Source organism: Oculina patagonica, chromosome 6 (assembly GCF_052425735.1).
Source record: "Oculina patagonica isolate OP01 chromosome 6, crgOcupat, whole genome shotgun sequence".
NCBI lineage: Eukaryota > Metazoa > Cnidaria > Anthozoa > Scleractinia > Oculinidae > Oculina > Oculina patagonica.
This window is the reverse complement of record NC_135763.1, coordinates 14,117,630-14,139,290: the sequence shown is the minus strand read 5'-3', so window position 1 is coordinate 14,139,290 and position 21,661 is coordinate 14,117,630. Positions and strand designations below refer to the sequence as shown.

Here is a 21,661-nt window from a genome sequence, read left to right as displayed (position 1 = left end):
ATCATTTATCACTTTCATATACATCCGCAGTTCATATATAAATAATATATAGATTTAGGCACGCCTAAAAGCGGAGCTCCCCATTTATTTACTTTTCACTGGCGTTTACAATGTTTTCATTCTTGTGAATAAGCGGCCAAAGTACTAATGTTTATGGCGGTTTATAGGTGCAAGACAAATTTAAATAGCTCACGGTTATACCGGGCGGTTATACTGAATGTCAGCAGTACGACAAAAATAATAATCTTAAAGCGGGGCAAAATCATTACTCATGGCACGAAAAATTACTTTAGAGTACAGTAAATTTTCTGCTTTCTAGCAATAGAAAATAGTTTCGCGATCCTGTTATAGTTTCGCAGCAGTTTAGTAGACTCCACAATATCTATTACATTGATATAGGATATATTCAACGTGCATTACAGAGTCTGTCGGATTAGCTCAATCGGTAAGGTGCCAGTCTGCGGAACGGGAGGTCGTGAGTTCAAATCCCAGAGGGTCAATTTTTATTTTCTTTTTTTTTTTTTACCCCGTAGCAATAAAATGGTTTGTTTATTATATCAACCCGATTTAGCTTTCGAATGCTCCTTTATGTACGATGCTGGCTTTACAGATAGACACGAAAGTCATCGATCGATTTAATATGGCTCTCAATGTCCACTTTTTTGGCGGTCGATTACTTTCTACACGTAATTTTCAGCCACATTTTGTTTCATTGCTTCTTTTTTTTCTTTTCAAACCTCTTTAAATTTTAAAGGCCGCCTTTATACGGCCTTTTTGCTTCACTCTTTCTACCATCAAACTATGGCCGCCATGTTGCGCGACTCCGTATGTACGCCGTACGCGCCCGCGAACCATGCCGCTATCCATGTTGACCATGAAAACTCATTTCGATAGTATTCCTTCTTTCATTGGTATGGTGCTACGCTTAGGAGCTCCGCTATGAATCATTTCATATACATTACATCACTACTAAACACTGTTATATGAAGAAAATCGTTTGACCCGTTATAATAGAAATATTTTTGCCAGTTGCAATTAGTTTTATTTTTCCTGTATAAGTCACTTTTTATCCCAACAGAATTTCGATCTTATTTCCAAAGGTATTGATTTCATTTATCTGGAAAATGCTAGAAGAGGTTCATGGGGAACCGGGGGCATCAGGGGGGTAAGGGGTAAGGGGTATAAATCCCACTTCCCAGCACAATGTTTACTCAAATCCCATTTCCTAACCCTTTTCCGCCGAAATCTCAGTCCATTCCCATTTTTTGGTTTGTGATTTAATTTCCAGGCCTTATGCGTCCGATGGCGCAACAAGTACTGATGATGATGATGATGATGATGATGATGATGATGATGATGATGATGATGATGATGATGATGATGATTCCCAGTGCCAGTGACCCAAATCCCCTTTTCACCGTAAAATATAGGAAAATCTTAGATTCCATTCACTCCTTCAGGCACCTCCTTGATTTTTCTTCATAAACAAAGCTCGTAACAGTAAATTTTAAATTCAACTTTTTCCCGGTGCATGCAGAGCGACTCTTATTATACCAGTGTCTGTAGTATTTAGCTTTTAATTTAAACTCCCGGAGAGTCATTTCTCGAAGGGAAAATGATTTTTGTTTCTTTTTTGTCACTGTCGGCTCCAAATTAAACCAATTTAAAATTTATCTATCTACGGTTAATTATTATTTTGTTTTCCTGTATGCCACTTTTTGCCTCAGAATAATTTTTATTGTATTGTGTTGTATTGTATTGTATTGTATTGGGTTTGCAGTGGAGCGTTTTCAATGCAGTTAAAAAATCTGGTGCTAAAGGGGAACAAGATCGATTTATTAATTTCGGAAACGGAGCATCCCTTTCAAGAGAACAGCTCGTACGACTCGCTGTTTAATTCAACTTTCTACCAGCTCATGCAGAGTTCGATAGAGAGGCCCTTACATTACCAATATTGTACCATTAAGTTTTTAATTAAAACGAGTCATTCCCGGAACCTTGAAAATGATTTTTTATGTTTGTTTGTTTAATTTAAATAAGAGTCATTTCTCGAAGGGAAAGTGATTTTTGGTTCTTTTTTGTACCTATAGGCTCCAAATTAATCCAATTTACCATTTATCTATTTACGTATAATTATTATTTTGTTTTCCTGTATGCCACTTTTTGCCTCAGCATAATTTTTATTGTCACAAGGGAGTTTGCAGTTGAGCGTTTTCTTTGCAGTTAAAATATCTGGTGCTAAAGGGGAACAAGATTGATTTATTAATTTCGGAAACGCACCATGCATTTCTTTCAAGAGAACAGCTCGTACGACTTGCTGTTTAATTCAATTTTCTACCAGCTCATGCAGAGATCGATAAAGAGGCCCTTACATAACCAAAATTATACCATTTAGCTTTTAATTAAAATGAGTCATTCCTGGGACCTTAAAAGTAATTTTTGATGTTTGTTTGTCGCCATGGGCTCCAAACCAATTTAATTTTTTATACTAGAATGTCCAAAAATGACTTTTTTTAACAATGAGCTAGTTTTTTAAAAGCAATTTTCTACTAGAATATTCATATTTCTGTTCGATAGTGAGCAAACGCATTTTTAACAAAAATCTTTGTCTTAAGTTACAGTATTGTAATCTACAGCTGTTCGATTTTAATTTGTAATTTTTATTTTTATTTGTATCGAAAAAAAAACAAAGGGTAGAATTGTAAAGAGTTTCTATGGTAGAAAATCACAAAGTAATTTTCCCCTGCTGAGTTTAGAACTCCTTAGGAAAGTATTGTTTTTAATTCTTTTTTATAGACGAGGTATTCTTTTTATTAATTAAAATGAATAAAAAGAGAACGAGCGTATTGCTGGGCTTTGAAACCTAATATTTAAGTTGCACAAAATAAGTTCTCAGAAACCCAGTTTGCTGAAACACAAAATCTATAGTAATAGCTCCTACCTTAATTAAAGTGGCATGTTATAGAAATGGGACATATTGTAAAGGTCGCTCTGCTTTGCATGGTGCTTAGTTTCGCCTGATAAAATTATCAACACCAAACACTTCGGTTGGCCGACTGATACACGCCGAATTAAAATACACAGATACGTACCTTTCAGAATTTAATATCAAGTCATTGTGTTCACTCAAAACATTGCAAGAGAAGAGTAGGACTAAGGCAATTAGCAAGAACCATAAAAAAGTGGGAAAGCCAGAAATCAATACGTACGTGTTTTCAGTGGAAGTCCTTCGAAGTTTCAATGGCCTTCATTTCCTCTCGTTTAGAGGACAGCTGGTGTTTGTTTCTATTTCATTCAAACGTCAGTAAAAGCAGCCCAGTTTACTATCAGTCAACTCTTATAACCTGTGTTGTCACCTCACTTCTAGCACCGATGGCAGTGGTAGGAAATGTTTTGATCATGGCGGCAATTTGGAGGAACCCGTCTCTCAGGACTCCATCTTATGTTCTTCTTGCTGGTTTGGCCTTCACAGACTTCTGCACTGGGTTATTAAGTCAGCCGTTTCTCGTTATGCACAAATTAGCGGAATTAGCTGAGAACAGAAAGATGATCTGCATTGCTGGTGTTAGCACACAAATCGTTGGTTACTACTTTTCCACTCTGACAGTCATCGTCATGACAATAATGGCTGTTGAAAGATGGCTGCATATGAGCCGAAGATCTCTTCTTACAGTGCGTCGAGTCGTAATTATTTATATCACGGTTGTAGTTTTGAATATTGCGTTTTTCGCTAGTCGTGTGTACAACTTGTATACAAAAAGAACGTCCAATGCATTTTTTGTCCTTTTTATTTTAGGGGCAGCATCTTGTATTTTTATCACTTTCTTCGCTTATTTTAAAGTTTTTCAAATCGTACGTGAGCATCAAAGTCAAGTGCAAACAAATCAAAACGCCATTGACATCCAAAAATATAAAAAGTCTGTATTCACAATTCTGTATATTCTTGCAATATTTTTTCTCAGTTATGTTCCCTTCGTGTGTTCCGTTTTGGTATTTAGCATTATGAACCTAATCGGAAATGAATCATCAGCAGTGGCCTTCAATGCGTCCTCGACCATTGTGTTTTCTTCATCGTTTTTGAATCCTTTGCTTTACTATTGGAGGATAAAGGAAATAAGAGATAGTGTAAAAAGTATCGTAAGGAAGTTATGCTGTAAAGAGAACGGAGGAAATTCATAATAATGTTAATATTGTTATGCTTGTTAGATACTTTAAGAAACAAGAAGAGGTCGAGGAATGATGACCAGCATATATTTACTCAAAATATCAGCACAACGTGAGCCACATATATATTTACGAAAAGTTAGCAACTGATCGGAAGTAGAATTTTATTGAGAAATAAAAAAAACCTTGTTATATACTTTTACAAGGTGCAAACCATGTTTATTGGCTAGCGCAATGAAGAATACGGTTCTTTTAATGTTTCATTACTCATTAGTTTTAATGATACTGTTAGATGAGTGGACATCATTTGAAGTGTTATAAAAAATAGCAGGATTTATTAATTATTATTTATCTTTCCGGCGCCCGTCACTTTGTCTAACAGTTTTGATTTTAAGAGTAATATTGGAATTTATTGTAATTAACGTTTACAAAGTAATATATTGTACAAGGCAACATAAGTTTACTGGCTAGTGAATTAATACATTTTACTGCTTATTTACAGGAAGCCATAAAATGTGTTTCTTCTTGTTAATACTGTATCTTCTGTATGCTATACACTGTTAATGATTCTTCCATATTTTTTTCAGCGAGGGAACCAGTTCATGTTAGGTTTCCTACTTGTTAGACCGTCTGACTCTGATTACAACCGTAAATAAAACGATAAATGAATTGTTGACCCTCAATAAAGAAAAATGACTTTGTGGATGTAATAAACTTTTATCGTAGTGTAATTCTCCTGTACGCGTCACTTTTTCTCTAGAAAATTAAAAATCAAATTTAAATCGTTTTAGGGGGCAATTAATCACATAAATTGAGGTGTTTCATTATTTCTTCGAAATGCAAAAAAACTTCATCTTGAGCAAAGCTCGAAGCAAAATTTCCTCATTAAGCTTTATATACAAAGAGACTATTATAATGACTCATTTTCTTTCGCACGCAGTTTTTGGTAAAACAAGGAGTGATTCTTGAAAAGTTGCAATGGTATTTTGATATTCGTTTGCCTCTATTGGCTTTAAAAGCAATGTAACTTTAACTCTTTGGATTTTTTTGGTGTTTAAAATTAGGTCTTTCCCACCAATTTGCTTTTTGTCAATAGCAATTTTCTCGCAAATAAGTTTTTAATAAAATTCCGGGATGTCCCAAGTTATTCTACAGTTCGAAACTTATCAGCTGTAATTTACATACATACATACTTTATTTGATAAGTAGGTTGGGTAAAAGGCAGCCAAAGGGCTGATGTGGACCTACTATACTAAACATTATCTAAATTTTCAATGAAATTGTAAAAAATTGTACGGTATTGTAAATTGAAACGTGTGGTGTTGCATGTAGACTTAAGAGTTTCTATGCCAGAAAATTGGATGTGAAATTACTTAAACCAGCTCACTAAAGCAAATAAAATGAGGTAAAGTTAAAGTAACTATAAAGCTGTCCCAAATTGTTTTGTCCTATTTGTGATGTTTGTCTGATTTTTAGTTCAGCTTGGTCACCTTTTCAACGCAAAACAGTTCAGTTGGAAAGAAAACACCTTCAGTTCAACTTTTAACAGCTGCTTCTTTACCATTAACTTTAATTTCAATATTGTAACTACTGTTAAATAATTAAAACACAACTTGTTGTTCAATTGTGACTATTCGATCTTTCCTCAAAATATCAAAACAATTAAAATTTCAAAACAAATTATTTAAGTTAGCATAATGACCCACGCTTGAGAACCTAGTATGCGTTACCTAAATAAAGGAGTGAAACTTTGACAAGAAATATGCATATATTCTACATCGAGAGTTTCAAAGCAATGCAGCCATCTCTGTCTTTTTCATTCCCTTATCAAGAGAACAACATATGGAAGAGAGTTAAAACCATATTTATCTCATCTGCGTTTACCCACTCGAAGAAATATTAAACAAGTAACATACAGTATTCGGTCTACAGCTGTTCGAACCCTGACAGCTGTATTTTCTTTGTCCTTTGCTATTCAGTGATTTATATCGATAAAAGAACAAAATACAATATTGTTAAGGGTTTCTATGGTAGAAAATCACAAAGTAATTTTCCCTTGCTGAGTTAAAAACTCCTTATGAAAGTATGGTTTTTAATTCTCTTCTAGGCGAGATATTCTATTTATTAATTAAAATGAATGAAAAGAGAACGAGCGTATTGCTGGGCATTGAAACCTTATATTTAAGTTGCACAAAATAAATTCTCAGAAACCCAGTTTGCTAAAACAAAAAATCTTTAGAAAATAGCTTTTAGTTTAATGAGAGTGGCATATTATAGAAATGGGATATTTATTGAGACCCCCGCAAGGCGTTTTGTCTTATTTGTGTTGCTTGTTTGATTTTAGCTCATCCTGATTAAATTTCAACACGAAACACGTCAGATGGCAACAGGTAAAGGTCTTTCAGAATTAAATATCACAAAAGAGTGTACACTCAACTGCTAAGAAGGAGTCAGCAAAGACAATAGAAAATTGGAAAAGGCAGAATTCACTGTGCAAGTCCTTTTCAGTGAAGCTGTTCTAGATTTAAGAGTAACTCTCTTTGCAATGGCCTTCAATTTCTCACGTTTACCGGACAGATGGTGTCTGTTTCAATTTGATGCAAACGCCAGTAGAAGCACCTCAGTTTACTATCAGACAACTCTTATAAGCTGTGTTGTCACCTCGCTTCTAGCACCGATGGCAGTGGTGGGAAATGCTTTGATTTTGGTGGCAATTTGGAAGAAACCGTCCCTCAGAACTCCATCCTATGTTCTTCTTGCTGGTTTGGCCTTCACGGACTTTTGCACTGGGCTACTGAGTCAACCATTTTTTGTTTTGTTCCAATTGGCGGTATTGTCTGGGAACAGAAAGATTGCCTGCATTGCTGGTGTTATCACACAATATGTTGGAAACTACTTTTCCTCTCTTACAGTCATTGTAATGACAATTATAGCTGTAGAAAGATGGCTGCATATGAGCCGAAGATCTCTTCTTACAGTTCGTCGAGTCGTTATTATTTATATCATTTTTGCATTTTTACAAACTGCGGTTTTTGCTTGTTACATGTACATTTGGTATTATATGAATGAATTCTTGGGTGTATATACCGTTACTTGTGGTTTATGCGCAGCAATTTGTTTTGTTATCACTGTTGTCGCTTATTTTAAGGCTTTTTAAATCATACGTCACCACCAAAACCAAGTACAAACAAATCAAAATGCCATTGACATCGACAAATACAGAAAATCTGTATTCACAATTTTTTATATTCTTGTTATATTTTTGTTGAGTTACGTTCCCTACTTGTGTTGCCTTTTGGTATTTAGCATTATGGACAAATTCGGAACTAAATCATCGTCAGCGCCCATGAATGTTTGCGCGACCGTACTGTTTTCTTCGTCTTTTGTAAATCCCTTGCTTTACTATTGGAGGATAAAGGAAATTAGAGAAAGTGTGAAAAGTATCGTAAGGAATTTATGTTGTAAAGAAAATGTATAGGAATCATAATAACTTTATTATTTTAACACTTGTTCAGATCAAAACAAGCAGTGGTTGAGAAATAATGACCATCAAATGAGTAGAACGTTGGTCACACAGTTTAGGAACTGTTCGCAAATAGAAATTTTGTTTAGAAATAAAAGAAACCTCGTGGTTAACGTTTACGAAGTAATCAGTTAAAGACACATGTTTTTTTCGCTAGCGCAATCAGAAATACGATTCTTTTAATATTCCATTACTTACTTATTGTATGATACTGTTAGATGACTCTTAGCTTCCTTGTACACGGCACAATTTGTGTCAATACAAATGATGTTTTTTATTTGCTTTGATTTTAAAAGCAATATCGGAAGATCGTTTTAAATGTAAGGCATTTTTGGGGCATCCATAATTTTACTCACCAAAACAGGCGAAGGGTTAGTTAACAAATGTGTCAAGAGGAAAAAGGTTAAGTTTATAATACGTTATGAGACCACCAAAATTTCACATTTCTGTTCTATTAAGGACCCAGTTCCTACATTGCAGAAATCTAGCGTTATTTATAAACTCTCTTGGCCTGGTTATTCTCAACAATATATAGGCAAAACTGATCGCTCTTTGGCTTTTGAGCTCCATGAGCACACCACAAGGCCAGACCAACCTATGTATCACCATCTTGTTAATTGCAACGGCTTTGAATATTAATTGGTCAGCTTTCATGGACTACCTGACTGTTTTAATGACAATCCAACGGCCGCCCTTTGTTAGTTTTTAAGACCATATTCTTAATGCAGTTTATAACAACTACGAGTTAATTTTTTATAATTACAATTGGTCACAATAAGCGTTTCTGGAAGCCTTTCATATTAAGAATTTTAAGCCTAGCATTAATGAAGGACTCAAAGCCTCAGTAGAATTAGAAATTTTTCTCAGATTACCAATAATTCTATCCTTAGATATTTAAGTTGCTCTTGTAAATTTAACATTCGACTATGATTCTGAACTGTATCATATTTCTTGCAATAAACAAAACTTGGTTTTTACAATGATGACACTTCTCGGCCTTGCCTTCTTTCTGTTATAATTTCACTTCTTGTCACTACTGTTTTTGTTTTCGAAATGCAAAATTGCCAAGTCTAGTTGAGCAAAGCCCAAAGCAAAAAGTTCCTCAACTTAGCTTTATACCGTGTAATACAGATGTGATTCCTTAAGGGTAACAATGTTCTTTAATGAGTGTTTTCCCCATTGGCTTCCATACCAACTGAACTTAATTGCTGTGGCAATAGTTTCCAAAATTTATGTCTTTTTTACCAGCGTGCACATTTTCAACAGCAACTTTGTCATCAGAATCAATTTTAATTTAAAAGTAAGTAAACAAATTTTTAACACGAATTAGATTTAAATAGGCCATTTTAATAACACGAAATTTTTAATTGAAATACGAGTCATTTCTGGAAGGTCAAAAATATGTTTTGATGTTTGTTTATCCCTTGGGCATCGAAACCAATTAAATCATTTAACCTAAAGTGTGCAAAATGAGTCATTTTTTCCAATGTACTCTTTTTTCAATTTTTTTTTGATTGATTGACTAATTGATTGATTGATTGACAGCGGCCTTCAACGCTTGCGTGGCCGCTGTGTTTTCCTCCTTGTTTATGAATCCCTTGCTTTTTAATTGGAGGATAAAGAAAATCAGAGACGGTGCAAGAAGTATCATAAAACTTGTGTAGTACATGAAACGAACAGGAATCAAAGAAATGTTAATATTGTTACATTGGCTAGATACTGGTTGAAAAATGATCGTCATCAAATTTGTAGTCAAAATATCAGCACATCGCGAATCACACAGTTACGAAATTTTAGCAACTGATCACAAAGTTTGTGAAATTGGGTTTAGAAACAAAAAATGTAGTTAACATTTACAAAGGAATCAGTGAAAGCAAAACCTTTTCAGCGGAGCAATAAGTAATACAACTATTCCTTTAAAAAACCATTACAGGCTCGCTCTTGGTTTCTACCGGCTGATAGCCCCGGGCCAACTATCAAAAGCCGGTATAATCCAAAAGCGAGCCGTCTAATTGTTTAAGCATAATCCAGTGGCTGATCTGTTAAATACGCGATATCGCTAGGGTTGATTATTTGAAGGATTTGTTGAAAAAATTCAGCGAAAAACTAAGTGTGAGCTCCGAGAGCCGTCTAATGATCGATAGAAGGTACCTGTGTAGCCAATCAGATCGCACGTTTTGCCAATAGACGGCAGCTTGGTTATGTTAATTGTAATTATATTGTTAGATGAATAAAGATAGTTTGAACCGTAATAATAAAAACCAATTGCCGTATTCAGGTTATTATTTTTCCTGCACATGTCACTTTTTATTTCAACGGAATTGCGATCTTTTTCAAAATACATTGCCGCAAGATGGTTTGTAGTAAAGGGTATTCACGAGAACCATAATATTTCTTGCTAGAGGTTAAACTAACAAATTGATTCCATTAATCTTGTAAAAGCTAGAATTTCATTTATAAGCATAGCTCACAGCACTATATCATTGATTCAACTTTCTATCAGCGCATGCAGGGGGCCCTAACAATACCCATTTTTCGAACATGTAGGTTTTAACAAAATATGAGCATTCTTGAAAGGTTTAAATATTTTTTAATCTTTGTTTCCTCCTATTGACTTCCAAAACAATTTAACTGTTTAGCCGAGAGGGCCTAAAATGAGTAATTTTCAACAAGAGAGGACCAGTGTGCTTTTTACAATGGCAATCAGTTTCTCTTTGGAAGTGAAAAAAAAAACAAATTTTTAACAAGAAGCGTTGTCGTTATTCTACAAATAAAACATTGACAGCCGCTTTTTCTATTGATTGGCACGAAAAAAGAATTCTTAAGAGTTCCTATGGCAGGAAATTGAAAACTTATCTTTCCCTGGGTTTTGAACCCCCTTGGAAAACCAAGTGAAGGTGAAATTATTAAACGAGTTCAATAAATCAGATACAATAGCATCAGGCTGATTTAACACATAAATATGTTACTTGTTTTGGTTTTATGATTCTTTAAGTTCAGCCTGGTTAAATTTTCAACCCCAAGCGGGTTAGTTGGCATAGTAGCATACGCTGAATTCAAAATACACAAACTTGGAATAAAATTTCATGATTGTGCTCACGGAATGGCCAGGATAGAGCGCAGATAAACAAATCAGCAAAGACAGCGAAAGCGCCAAAAAGAAACTACCGTGAAACTGTTTAAAATTTCGTTGTAAGAAATGACCTTCAATACCTCTCGTTTGCAGGACAGCTGGTGTTTTTTTCTACCTTTTATATAACCTAACTGAGAATGCTTCAGTTTACTATCAGGTAACTCTTACAAGCTGCGTTGTCGCCTCGCTTCTAGCACCGATGGCAGTGGCGGGAAATGCTTTAATTATGGCGACAATTTGGAGGAACCCGGCTCTCAAGACTCCATCTTATGTTCTTTTTGCTGGTTTGGCCTTCACAGACTTTTGCACTAGGTTACTGAGTCAACCATTTCAAGTTATGACCCAAGTGGCGCAATTAACAGAAAACAGAAAGATGTTCTGTATTGCTGGTGTTATCGCAGATAGCGTTGCACTCTACTTTTCCTCTCTAACAGTCATCGTCATGACAGTAATAGCTGTAGAAAGATGGCTGCATATGAGCCGAAGATCTCTTCTTACAGTCCGCCGAGTCGTTATTATCTTTAACACGCTTGTAGTTTTGCTACTTGTGTTTTTTTCTTGTCGCTTGTTCAGTTGGTATTATATGAACGAACTCTTTAGCGTAACAACTGTTATTGTACTTTTAGGGACAGCACTTTGCATCGTTCTCCATTTCTTCGCTTATTTCAAAGTTTTTCAAATCGTACGCGAACATCAAAGTCAAGTACAAACAAATCAAAAGGCTATTGACATCCAAAAGTACAAAAAAATCTTTATTTACAATTATATATATTCTTGCAATATTTTTACTGAGTTACGTTCCCTACGTGTGTTGTCTTTTGGTAGTTTTCATTATGAAGAAATTCGGAAATAAATCATCGTCAGCGGCCATGAATGCTTTTGGGCCCCTCGTATTTTCTTAGTCTATTGTGAATCCCTTACTTTACTATTGGAGGATAAAGGAAATTAGAGACAGTGTAAGAAGCATAGTAACGAACTTATGTTGTACAGAACACGGAGAGGAATCATAACATTTTAATATCGCAACACTTGTCAGATACTTTAAAAAAACAAACAGTGGTTAAGGAATGATGACCAACACATAACTACTCAAAGTACCAGTGCAACGGGAATCAAACAGTCATGAGAATCGAACTAAGCAATTAATCGTACTAACTAAAACCACTCTAATAATTGTTACCTTGACGAAGTAATCAGTGGAAGCCAGGATTTATGACTACCACAAATGTAAATACACCTAATATGTTAATATTCCAATTCTTACTAATGTAATTATACTGTTATATAAAAAAACATTTGACCCGCAATAACAATAACCTATTTGCCGAATGTAATTAGTTTTATTTGATTTTGTTATCAAAGGCATTGTCGCAAGATTGTTTGTAATAAAGCGTTTTCACGACAGACATAAAGTTTCCTGCTAAAAAGCACTAACAAACTGATTTGATTAATCTCAAACGTGTTAGAAGAGGACCCTAAAGTGGGGGGAGGGGGTATTTGTCTGATTTAATTAATTTTTATTTATATTTTTCCTGTTGAAGCCGCACTTTAACATTACAAAATTTTGATTTCAAAGGCATTGTCACAACATGGTTTTTAATAAAGCGACATCCATAAATGTCTTGCTAAAAAAGTAAAAAAAATGATTTCGTTAATCTCAGAAATGCAAGAATTTCCTGCACGAGCAAAGCTTATAGCACAAGATCTTCATTTCAACCTTCCACTCGCTCATGCTGAGAGACCCTTATGGATGATACCCAATGTCCATAACTTGTGGCTTTAAATTAACATATGAGTCATTTCTGGAAGATTAAAGATAATTTATTGGTATTTGTTTGTCCCTATGGACTTTTAAACCAAGATTGTGCAAAATGAGCAATTTTCTACCGGGGTGCATTTTTTCAATAGCAATTGTTAAATCAGAATCAATTTCTGTGACCAGGAGCCCATCAACTGGAGCCTTCGTCTCCCATACTAACCCTTGGAGTCAACCCTTTCCCGTATTAATTTATTTTTAGAACTAATCTCCCGGGGTCTCTCGCGGGAGATTTCGCACCTCTGTCAATCATTTGTTGCATTCCGCTGTGGCTACGCAAGCTGTGATATCTAAAACAATGGCGAAATAAGAACGATGAATGATGTTCCTTTTCGTCGTCTGAATTCAGTATTTCTTCAAAGGATGACATCAAGTAATGCTATGACTAAAAAAAACTGCGGAATTTTGTACGGGTCTGTCAAAAAAGTAAGAGCAATTATTCGAATCGAAAAGCGCCGAGACCGATCTCGCAACTGCGAAATTACGAATATATTTTGAAAAGATGATGGGTAGCCGTAACAGATCGGTCAATATTATTTGTCGTGTAATTCTTCTGATAAGAAGGCAGCTTGATAAAAGCTTGATCGATTCTATTTCTAATCGTTGTTGCGAACAATAAATTTTACTGGGTTGTAAACATTCACACCAAACGAACGTAACAATGGTATAAATTTATAAACAAGGTACGCACTTTGGCCAGCTTTGGCCTGTACCAACACATTGCAAATCAAATTCTACAAGGCATTCAAAACTCTGAGTGACAATAATTCAGACAAGCGCTAGCTTGTGAACGCTTAGGGTTGACAGGTTTGGTCCTTCGTGGCGAAGGCACTAGACAAACATTAGAATCTAAACAGCCGTTCCGGCTAAACGACCCGTTCGGCTTTAGAATTCTCCAGATAGTACAGGCATAGAGTTCTCTTTGGAAACATACAAAGCGAAATAAATGTACGGGGATTGAAATAAGCGGATCACACGGTCTCTAACCGAAGAAAGATGTAACATTCAGGCCGTTGGCCTATACGCGTACAATTTTAAAATTGTAACATGCGCAATATCTCACCTCTGCAACAGCGACTCGACGATCTCTGCCATAACTCCAGTTGCTGAACTTTAGAAGAAACAAACACATCATTTTCCTGAGGTTTTATTCGAAGCATGATGATCTTATATTGGCTGGATCTTGGAGCATACGGATAGTCAAAATTTGCATCGAAGTCATCACGTTTATAGTGAAACTTTGTCGCCGTATCAAAGAACACGCGTTCGCTACAGCTCGGCCATATTAAATTATTTCTGCTTTCGTTCGGGAATAGATCTTACAAATCCAGCGTCAAATCTCACAGTACTGTCTACGTCTAACACTGCATGTAATAAGTCCGTGCAAACCAGAAATCGGAAAGATTCAAACAAGCAACTGAAGCAAAAACACATTTCCGATCAACGCCATGACTAAACTGACTTCATTTTCAAGGACAAAAAAGTGGTTTATTAATTAACTTTTAACCGTTATTCATTCACGAGTAAACCAGGCTCTCTCGGCTGTAAAATCAGGAAAGTAGATAAAATTATAAAGGAAAACAGACAGGGAATGTGCGTACGACATTGACCGCCATTTTTTTTTTTTTTTACATCGTCGCCCTCGCTGCGCTGCATGTGGTCTGACCGCAGGAGCAATGTTTTCGCGGGAAATGTGTTTCTAAAAATAAAAATATACGGGAAAGGGTTGACTCAAGGGTACAGTACGTATGGAGGCTCCAGTTGATGGGCTCCTGTTTCTGTGTAAAAGTGAGCAGACGATTTTTTAACAAAAATTCGAAACTTGAAAACTGCATTATGTTTGCTATTGATTTGCATCGAAAAAATAAGATTTGTAAAGAGTTCACGTGGCGGGATATCACACACTTATTTTGCACTCGTGAGATATAACCCCTTCAATTAGAGGAACAATTAAATATGAATAATTAATAAAACTGCTGGAGCGATCTGTGGTCATAGCTTAAAATATGAAAATGGTTTAAACAGATCTAAAAATATAAAAAGGATACTCTAAATTTTCGATCGCCTTCTGCGGTCTCCTTCAGAGAATGATGGATTTTGCAAGGTTCGCATAATTCTAATAAGTTGCATTGACGTTATTGTTCGTTGCCCCCCTGGGGAGCAACTAGCGATGCGTAAACCCTTGGGAAGGGCGCTCTTTCGTTTATAGTGTTTTTGTCGAGGAAAGAATGTAAAGACTCCAGAAACAGTCTTTTGTTCTTGCTGCTTACACAATTCTTGAAACAAATTCGTGTAAGCAGCAAGAACAAAAGACTGTTTCTGGAGTGTACGGCTCGCTCTTGGTTTCTACCGGCTGATAGCCCTGGGCCAACTATCAAAAGCCGGTATAATCCAAAAGCGAGCCGTCTAATTGTTTAAGCATAATCCAGTGGCTGATCTGTTAAATACGCGATATCGCTAGGGTTGATTATTTGAAGGATTTGTTGAAAAAATTCAGCGAAAAACTAAGTGTGAGCTCCGAGAGCCGTCTAATGATCGATAGAAGGTACCTGTGTAGCCAATCAGATCGCACGTTTTGCCAATAGACGGCAGCTTGGTTATGCTAATTGTAATTATATTGTTAGATGAATAAAGATAGTTTGAACCGTAATAATAAAAACCAATTGCCGTATTCAGGTTATTATTTTTCCTGCACATGTCACTTTTTATTTCAACGGAATTGCGATCTTTTTCAAAATACATTGCCGCAAGATGGTTTGTAGTAAAGGGTATTCACGAGAACCATAATATTTCTTGCTAGAGGTTAAACTAACAAATTGATTCCATAAATCTTGTAAAAGCTAGAATTTCATTTATAAGCAAAGCTCACAGCACTATATCATTGATTCAACTTTCTATCAGCGCATGCAGGGGGCCCTAACAATACCCATTTTTCGAACATGTAGGTTTTAACAAAATATGAGCATTCTTGAAAGGTTTAAATATTTTTTAATCTTTGTTTCCTCCTATTGACTTCCAAAACAATTTAACTGTTTAGCCGAGAGGGCTTAAAATGAGTAATTTTCAACAAGAGAGGACCAGTGTGCTTTTTACAATGGCAATGGCAAATAATTAAACGAGTTCAATAAATCAGATACAATGACTTCAGGCTGATTTAACACATAAATATGTTACTTGTTTTGGTTTTATGATTCTTAAGTTCAGCCTGGTTAAATTTTCAACCCCAAGCGGGTTAGTTGGCATAGTAGCATACGCTGAATTCAAAATACACAAACTTGGAATAAAATTTCATGATTGTGCTCACGGAATGGCCAGGATAGAGCGCAGATAAACAAATCAGCAAAGACAGCGTAAGCGCCAAAAAGAAACTACCGTGAAACTGTTTAAAATTTCGTTGTAAGAAATGACCTTCAATACCTCTCGTTTGCAGGACAGCTGGTGTTTGTTTCTACCTTTTTATAACCTAACTGAAAATGCTTCAGTTTACTATCAGGTTACTCTTACAAGCTGTGTTGTCGCCTCGCTTCTAGCACCGATGGCAGTGGCGGGAAATGCTTTAATTATGGCGGCAATTTGGAGGAACCCGGCTCTCAAGACTCCATCTTATGTTCTTCTTGCTGGTTTGGCCTTCACAGACTTTTGCACTGGGTTACTGAGTCAACCATTTCAAGTTATGACCCAAGTGGCGCAATTAACAGAAAACAGAAAGATGTTCTGTATTGCTGGTGTTATCGCAGATAGCGTTGCACTCTACTTTTCCTCTCTAACAGTCATCGTCATGACAATAATAGCTGTAGAAAGATGGCTGCATATGAGCCGAAGATCTCTTCTTACAGTCCGCCGAGTCGTTATTATCTTTAACACGCTTGTAGTTTTGCTACTTGTGTTTTTTTTTTCTTTGTCGCCTGTTCAGTTGGTATTATATGAACGAACTCTTTAGCGTAACAACTGTTATTGTACTTTTAGGGGCAGCACTTTGCATCGTTCTTCATATCTTCGCTTATTTTAAAGTTTTTCAAATCGTACGCGAACATCAAAGTCAAGTACAAACAAATCAAAAGGCTATTGACATCCAAAAGTACAAAAAAATCTTTATTTACAATTATATATATTCTTGCAATATTTTTACTGAGTTACGTTCCCTACGTGTGTTGTCTTTTGGTAGTTTTCATTATGAAGAAATTCGGAAATAAATCATCGTCAGCGGCCATGAATGCTTTTGGGCCCCTCGTATTTTCTTAGTCTATTGTGAATCCCTTACTTTACTATTGGAGGATAAAGGAAATTAGAGACAGTGTAAGAAGCATAGTAACGAACTTATGTTGTACAGAACACGGAGAGGAATCATAACATTTTAATATCGCAACACTTGTCAGATACTTTAAAAAAACAAACAGTGGTTAAGGAATGATGACCAACACATAACTACTCAAAGTACCAGTGCAACGGGAATCAAACAGTCATGAGAATCGAACTAAGCAATTAATCGTACTAACTAAAACCACTCTAATAATTGTTACCTTGACGAAGTAATCAGTGGAAGCCAGGATTTATGACTACCACAAATGTAAATACACCTAATATGTTAATATTCCAATTCTTACTAATGTAATTATACTGTTATATAAAAAAACATTTGACCCGCAATAACAATAACCTATTTGCCGAATGTAATTAGTTTTATTTGATTTTGTTATCAAAGGCATTGTCGCAAGATTGTTTGTAATAAAGCGTTTTCACGACAGACATAAAGTTTCCTGCTAAAAAGTACTAAAAAACTGATTTGATTAATCTCAAACGTGTTAGAAGAGGACCCTAAAGTGGGGGGAGGGGGTATTTGTCTGATTTAATTAATTTTTATTTATATTTTTCCTGTTGAAGCCACACTTTATCACAACAGAATTTTGATTTCAAAGGCATGGTCACAACATGGTTTTTAATAAAGCGACATCCATAAATGTCTTGCTAAAAAGGTAAAAAAAATGATTTCGTTAATCTCAGAAATGCAAGAATTTCCTGCACGAGCAAAGCTTATAGCACAAGATCTTCATTTTAACCTTCCACTCGCTCATGCTGAGAGACCCTTATGGATGATACCCAATGTCCATAACTTGTGGCTTTAAATTAAAATATGAGTCATTTCTGGAAGATTGAAGATAATTTATTGGTTTTTGTTTGTCCCTATGGACTTTCAAACCAAGATTGTGCAAAATGAGCAATTTTCTACCGGGGTGCATTTTTTCAATAGCAATTGTTTAATCAGAATCAATTTCTGTGTAAAAGTGAGCAGACGATTTTTTTAACAAAAATTCGAAACTTGACAACTGCATCATCTTTGCTGTTACCTCTATATGTTAAGACAATAATCCTAGAACAACAGAAAAAAATAAAAAAAGAAAGAATTACAGCATTGAAGATTGAGAAATTGAATTAAAAACCCTTTATAAACGGTCTTTTTTTACTGCTGTTTATCCAACCATCTCTTTCTTCTGTTGTTGGTCACCTCATGGTGTCTTAGAAAGCATAGATATTAAAATTTCCGCGTTCGTTTCTCAAAAGACGGCACGGGTCATTCGAGTATATGTATTCGTGCTCAGAAGGGAATCAAAGAAATTCTAAAAGGTGTGATACATTCAAGGTGTATTACATTGCATACTAAAAGCTACAAAACGAAAAGTTCACGTTGGAATTGGCTATTGTTGAAACGACAGTGTAGCTCTCAATTCGTGGCTGAAGAACTATGTTGTCTGTGACTTCCAAAGACTAATGATGAAAAATGGGACTGAGAGGAGCTCATGATGTGTAAGTTATTTGAGAAAATCAAAAATATTTCTAAATTTATATTCAGGCGACCGCAAGTTGCCTCACACACACAGCTGAAAACATCTGTTAACCTAGCAAAGATACTACAGATTATACAGGTACATACTGTATGGAACACCTACATTAAAATTAGACACCAATTCAAATTGTTGTTTGTTGCAATGTTTTATCATGTGTCATGTTTAAAGAACGTAGCATACATGTATGTACTTATGTAGCTGTATATTTAGTCAAATTTAAGTTGTTTATAATTTCTAAAAAAGCATGTTCTCATTTTACGTAAATTATCATATTTATCAAATTCGTGGCATATTACTTTACCTGAGTATTGTTTGAAGAACAAGACATACAAATATTCGCCAAACTGTAAGATCCGTCAGCAGTGCATCAGTTGAGGTTATTGACATAATTTTGCTGGCTTGACGAATTTGACGAAATTTTGTCAAATTTGTCATATTTGCCAAATTAGTCAAATCCGTCAACAGTGCATCAAATGAGATTATTGATATAATTTTGCCGGTTTGCCGAAATTTCGTCAAATTCGCCATATTCGTCAAATCCGTCAGCAGTGCATCAGTTGAGGTAATTGACATAATTTTGCTGGTTTGACGAAATTGAAATTTCGTCAAATTCGTCATATTCTCCAAATTCGTCAAATTTGTCAAATCCGTCAGCAGTGCATCAGTTGAGGTTATTGATATTGCTGGTTTGACGAAATTGAAATGGAAATTTCGTCAAATTCGTTATATTCGCCAATTATATTCGCAATTATATTCGCCGTTAATTTCGTCGGCGTTGCGTGCATTTCTGGACATAAGTGGGTGCTTTTTTAAACCTTTCATTTGCGAATTTTCCCCCCAAAAACGCTTTTTAACCGTTAAAGTGAATTTTTGATGCTATAATCTTGAATTTAACTAAACTTTGCTAGAAAAGCACTTTTTCACACTGCAGCAACATTTTCATAAAGATTCCACGTAAAAATGTACAATATTCTACTTTGGTGCATGCGCATAAGCCAATTTTTTTTTCTTTTTTTGTTTTTGCTGAACCAGTTCCGATGTTTTTTTCTTGCTCCTTTAACTTCGGTTTTTTTTTTCTGGTTTCTTATCCCGTTACTTTCTACTCTTCGTATCATTTCTTCTGGCCGAAAAAGTTTTGAGTTAATTTATTCGTCGGAAATGATAAGGCAAGAATCAAATAATAACTCATTGTGATATCGCATCACTTATGACGTAACAAACCAGTACTTTCTCTAATTGATAAGATCTGAACTACATTTCGCTTAGCCGCGCACCGAATAGAGACGCCAATGGGTAAATATTGCTTTTCTCTTACTTCAATGTTAATTTTCGATCGATATATTACTAACGGATACTTATTTTCATACAGACTTCGAATTTTACTTGTCCAAGAACTGAACAATTTGAAGTCTTGGTGAAACACGCGACTGGGGGAAACAGTCAGGACGATGAAAGATGAAAAGTAGAATCCAACGATTTGTGTTATAAGACCAACAGTGCAGATCATATTTCTGTTTCCACCTAATAGCGCCAGTTGGTAGATAGCGAAAAAGCGGCTGAGTTAGTAACCCAGTGCAAAAGTCTGTGAAGCCAGATGAGAATAAGATGGAGTCTTGAGAGACGGGTTCCTCCAAATTGCCGCTATAATCAAGGCATTTCGGCTTAAATTGCCTACTGCCCCCAGTGCTAAAAGTGAGGTGACAACACAGTTTGTAATAGACACCTGATAGTTAATGCTCCCAACCCATGAAATGAAAACAAGACAACAAATTCAGTGGGAGAAAAGGGGTAAGGGATGAAGTGCTCGAGTTGCCAATAGGAATCAGGCAGGGTATCACAGGTTAGTTGGTTGGAAACGAGAGGTTGGGAACAAACACAACCACATTCCCAGGTTCCCAAGAAACTGGGGTCCTGAGACCCTTGGGAACAGTTCCAAAGAAACTGGGGTCCTATGACCCTCGGGAACAAACACAACCACATTCTCTGGTTCCCAAGAAACTGGGGTCCTAAGACCCTTGGGAACAAACACAACAACATTCCCTGGTTCCCAAGAAACTGGGGTCCTAATCTCCAGGACCCTTGGGAACAAACACAACAGCCAACAACAGCAACACTGGGGGGCCCACTCTACAGGGAAAGCTAACCCTGTGAGGCTATGGGGCAAAAGGGCGAATTGTATGGAGCACTTCTTCCCTTTCCGTGGTTTATTTACTTTAAGAAAAACAACACTTAGGTAAGATGGTCTAAATCTATTGAAGAAGATCAGGAATGAAAGTCAGTAAACGAATAACAGAATGGTCGAGTTAGTATATGCCAACTTAACACTTAAGGTAACAGTTATATCAATGTCCCAAGAAGAAGAGATATTGCTCAAGGCCAACAGCTGTAAGCTTGAGTTGGCATACAAAATGTTAACAATAATAACAACATCTTAATAAGCAGTCATGCTGCTTCAGTCTATAAGCTCTAAGCCTGAGTTAGCATTCAAAATGGTAACAATATAAAAACAATAGGTCCGCACTGCGAACATGTGTCTAGTGCTGAGCTTTATTGAGCTTTGTGCATTACTGTATTGCTCGGTCACGGTAGTGCATTTATTACGTTTTTGTCGGCATAGACTATAGTTGTAGAGGATTCTAGCTTCAACAGTGTAGTGAAGAAATATGGGTAGAAGTTATCAACAAGTGCAAGGTGATGTTTCTTCATCGGCGTAAAAATTCCGTTAACAGACAGCACGCGTCTTCGCCATTAGCACGCGCTCGAATTGTCACAATGTAAGATATCGGGCACGCGCCATGATCAGAGAAGCAATTTGTACATTAAGAGATTTAAATAAATTACTCTTGCGTACATCTGAACAAAAGTATTGTCGATGCGCTAAAAGACAATAAATTCTCGGACGTTTCGACACTTCTGTCTCTTCGTGAGCGTTAAAAATACCGTCACGCGCGTCTTCGTAAGTGTAAAAAATGCGGTTAACAGACATCACGCGCGTGTACATTTAAATTAATTTTAAAATGCATCTTCGCCGCAAGCGCGCGCTTGCACTGTCACAAGAAAGCAAAGTCAACGTTCATCCCATTTGAATGCAGGGTCTTGCGCGTGCTGTCTGTTAACGGCAGTTTTAACGTTAATGAAGAGACAAAAGTCTTCAAACGTTCGAGAATTTATTATTTTTAGCG

At 36.1% G+C, this 21,661-nt stretch overlaps 2 protein-coding genes, 1 long non-coding RNA gene and 1 pseudogene across 3 annotated transcripts in view; 3 read left to right on the top strand and 1 right to left on the bottom strand.

Moving 5' to 3' along the window:
* Positions 1-7,801, top strand: part of LOC144657375 (putative G-protein coupled receptor 45) — a 287,434-nt gene extending 279,633 nt beyond the window's left edge. The window contains exon 2 of the mRNA XM_078517723.1: positions 7,742-7,801. The gene's annotated coding sequence lies outside the window, so the exon portion shown is untranslated. The remainder of the gene's footprint in view (positions 1-7,741) is intronic.
* On the top strand, positions 3,167-4,179 carry LOC144657865 (uncharacterized). Its single transcript, XM_078518226.1, has one exon. The coding sequence runs from the start codon at positions 3,241-3,243 to the stop codon at positions 4,177-4,179; it is 939 nt and encodes a 312-aa protein (XP_078374352.1). The 5' UTR covers positions 3,167-3,240.
* Positions 6,710-7,642, top strand: LOC144657864 (uncharacterized; annotated as a pseudogene).
* A 5,966-nt stretch (positions 7,802-13,767) lies between the features above and the next one.
* LOC144658629 (uncharacterized) lies at positions 13,768-14,255 on the bottom strand. Its single transcript, XR_013571752.1, has 2 exons — positions 14,095-14,255; positions 13,768-14,053 (listed from the first exon to the last, which is right to left on the bottom strand). It is a non-coding gene; the product is annotated as an uncharacterized LOC144658629 (long non-coding RNA).
* Between the last annotated feature and the right edge of the window lie 7,406 nt (positions 14,256-21,661).

What these genes read in the sequence shown, in the direction of transcription:
- LOC144657865 (XM_078518226.1), top strand. Translation starts at nt 3,241, where the DNA reads ATGGCCTTCATTTCCTCTCGTTTAGAGGACAGCTGGTGTTTGTTTCTA.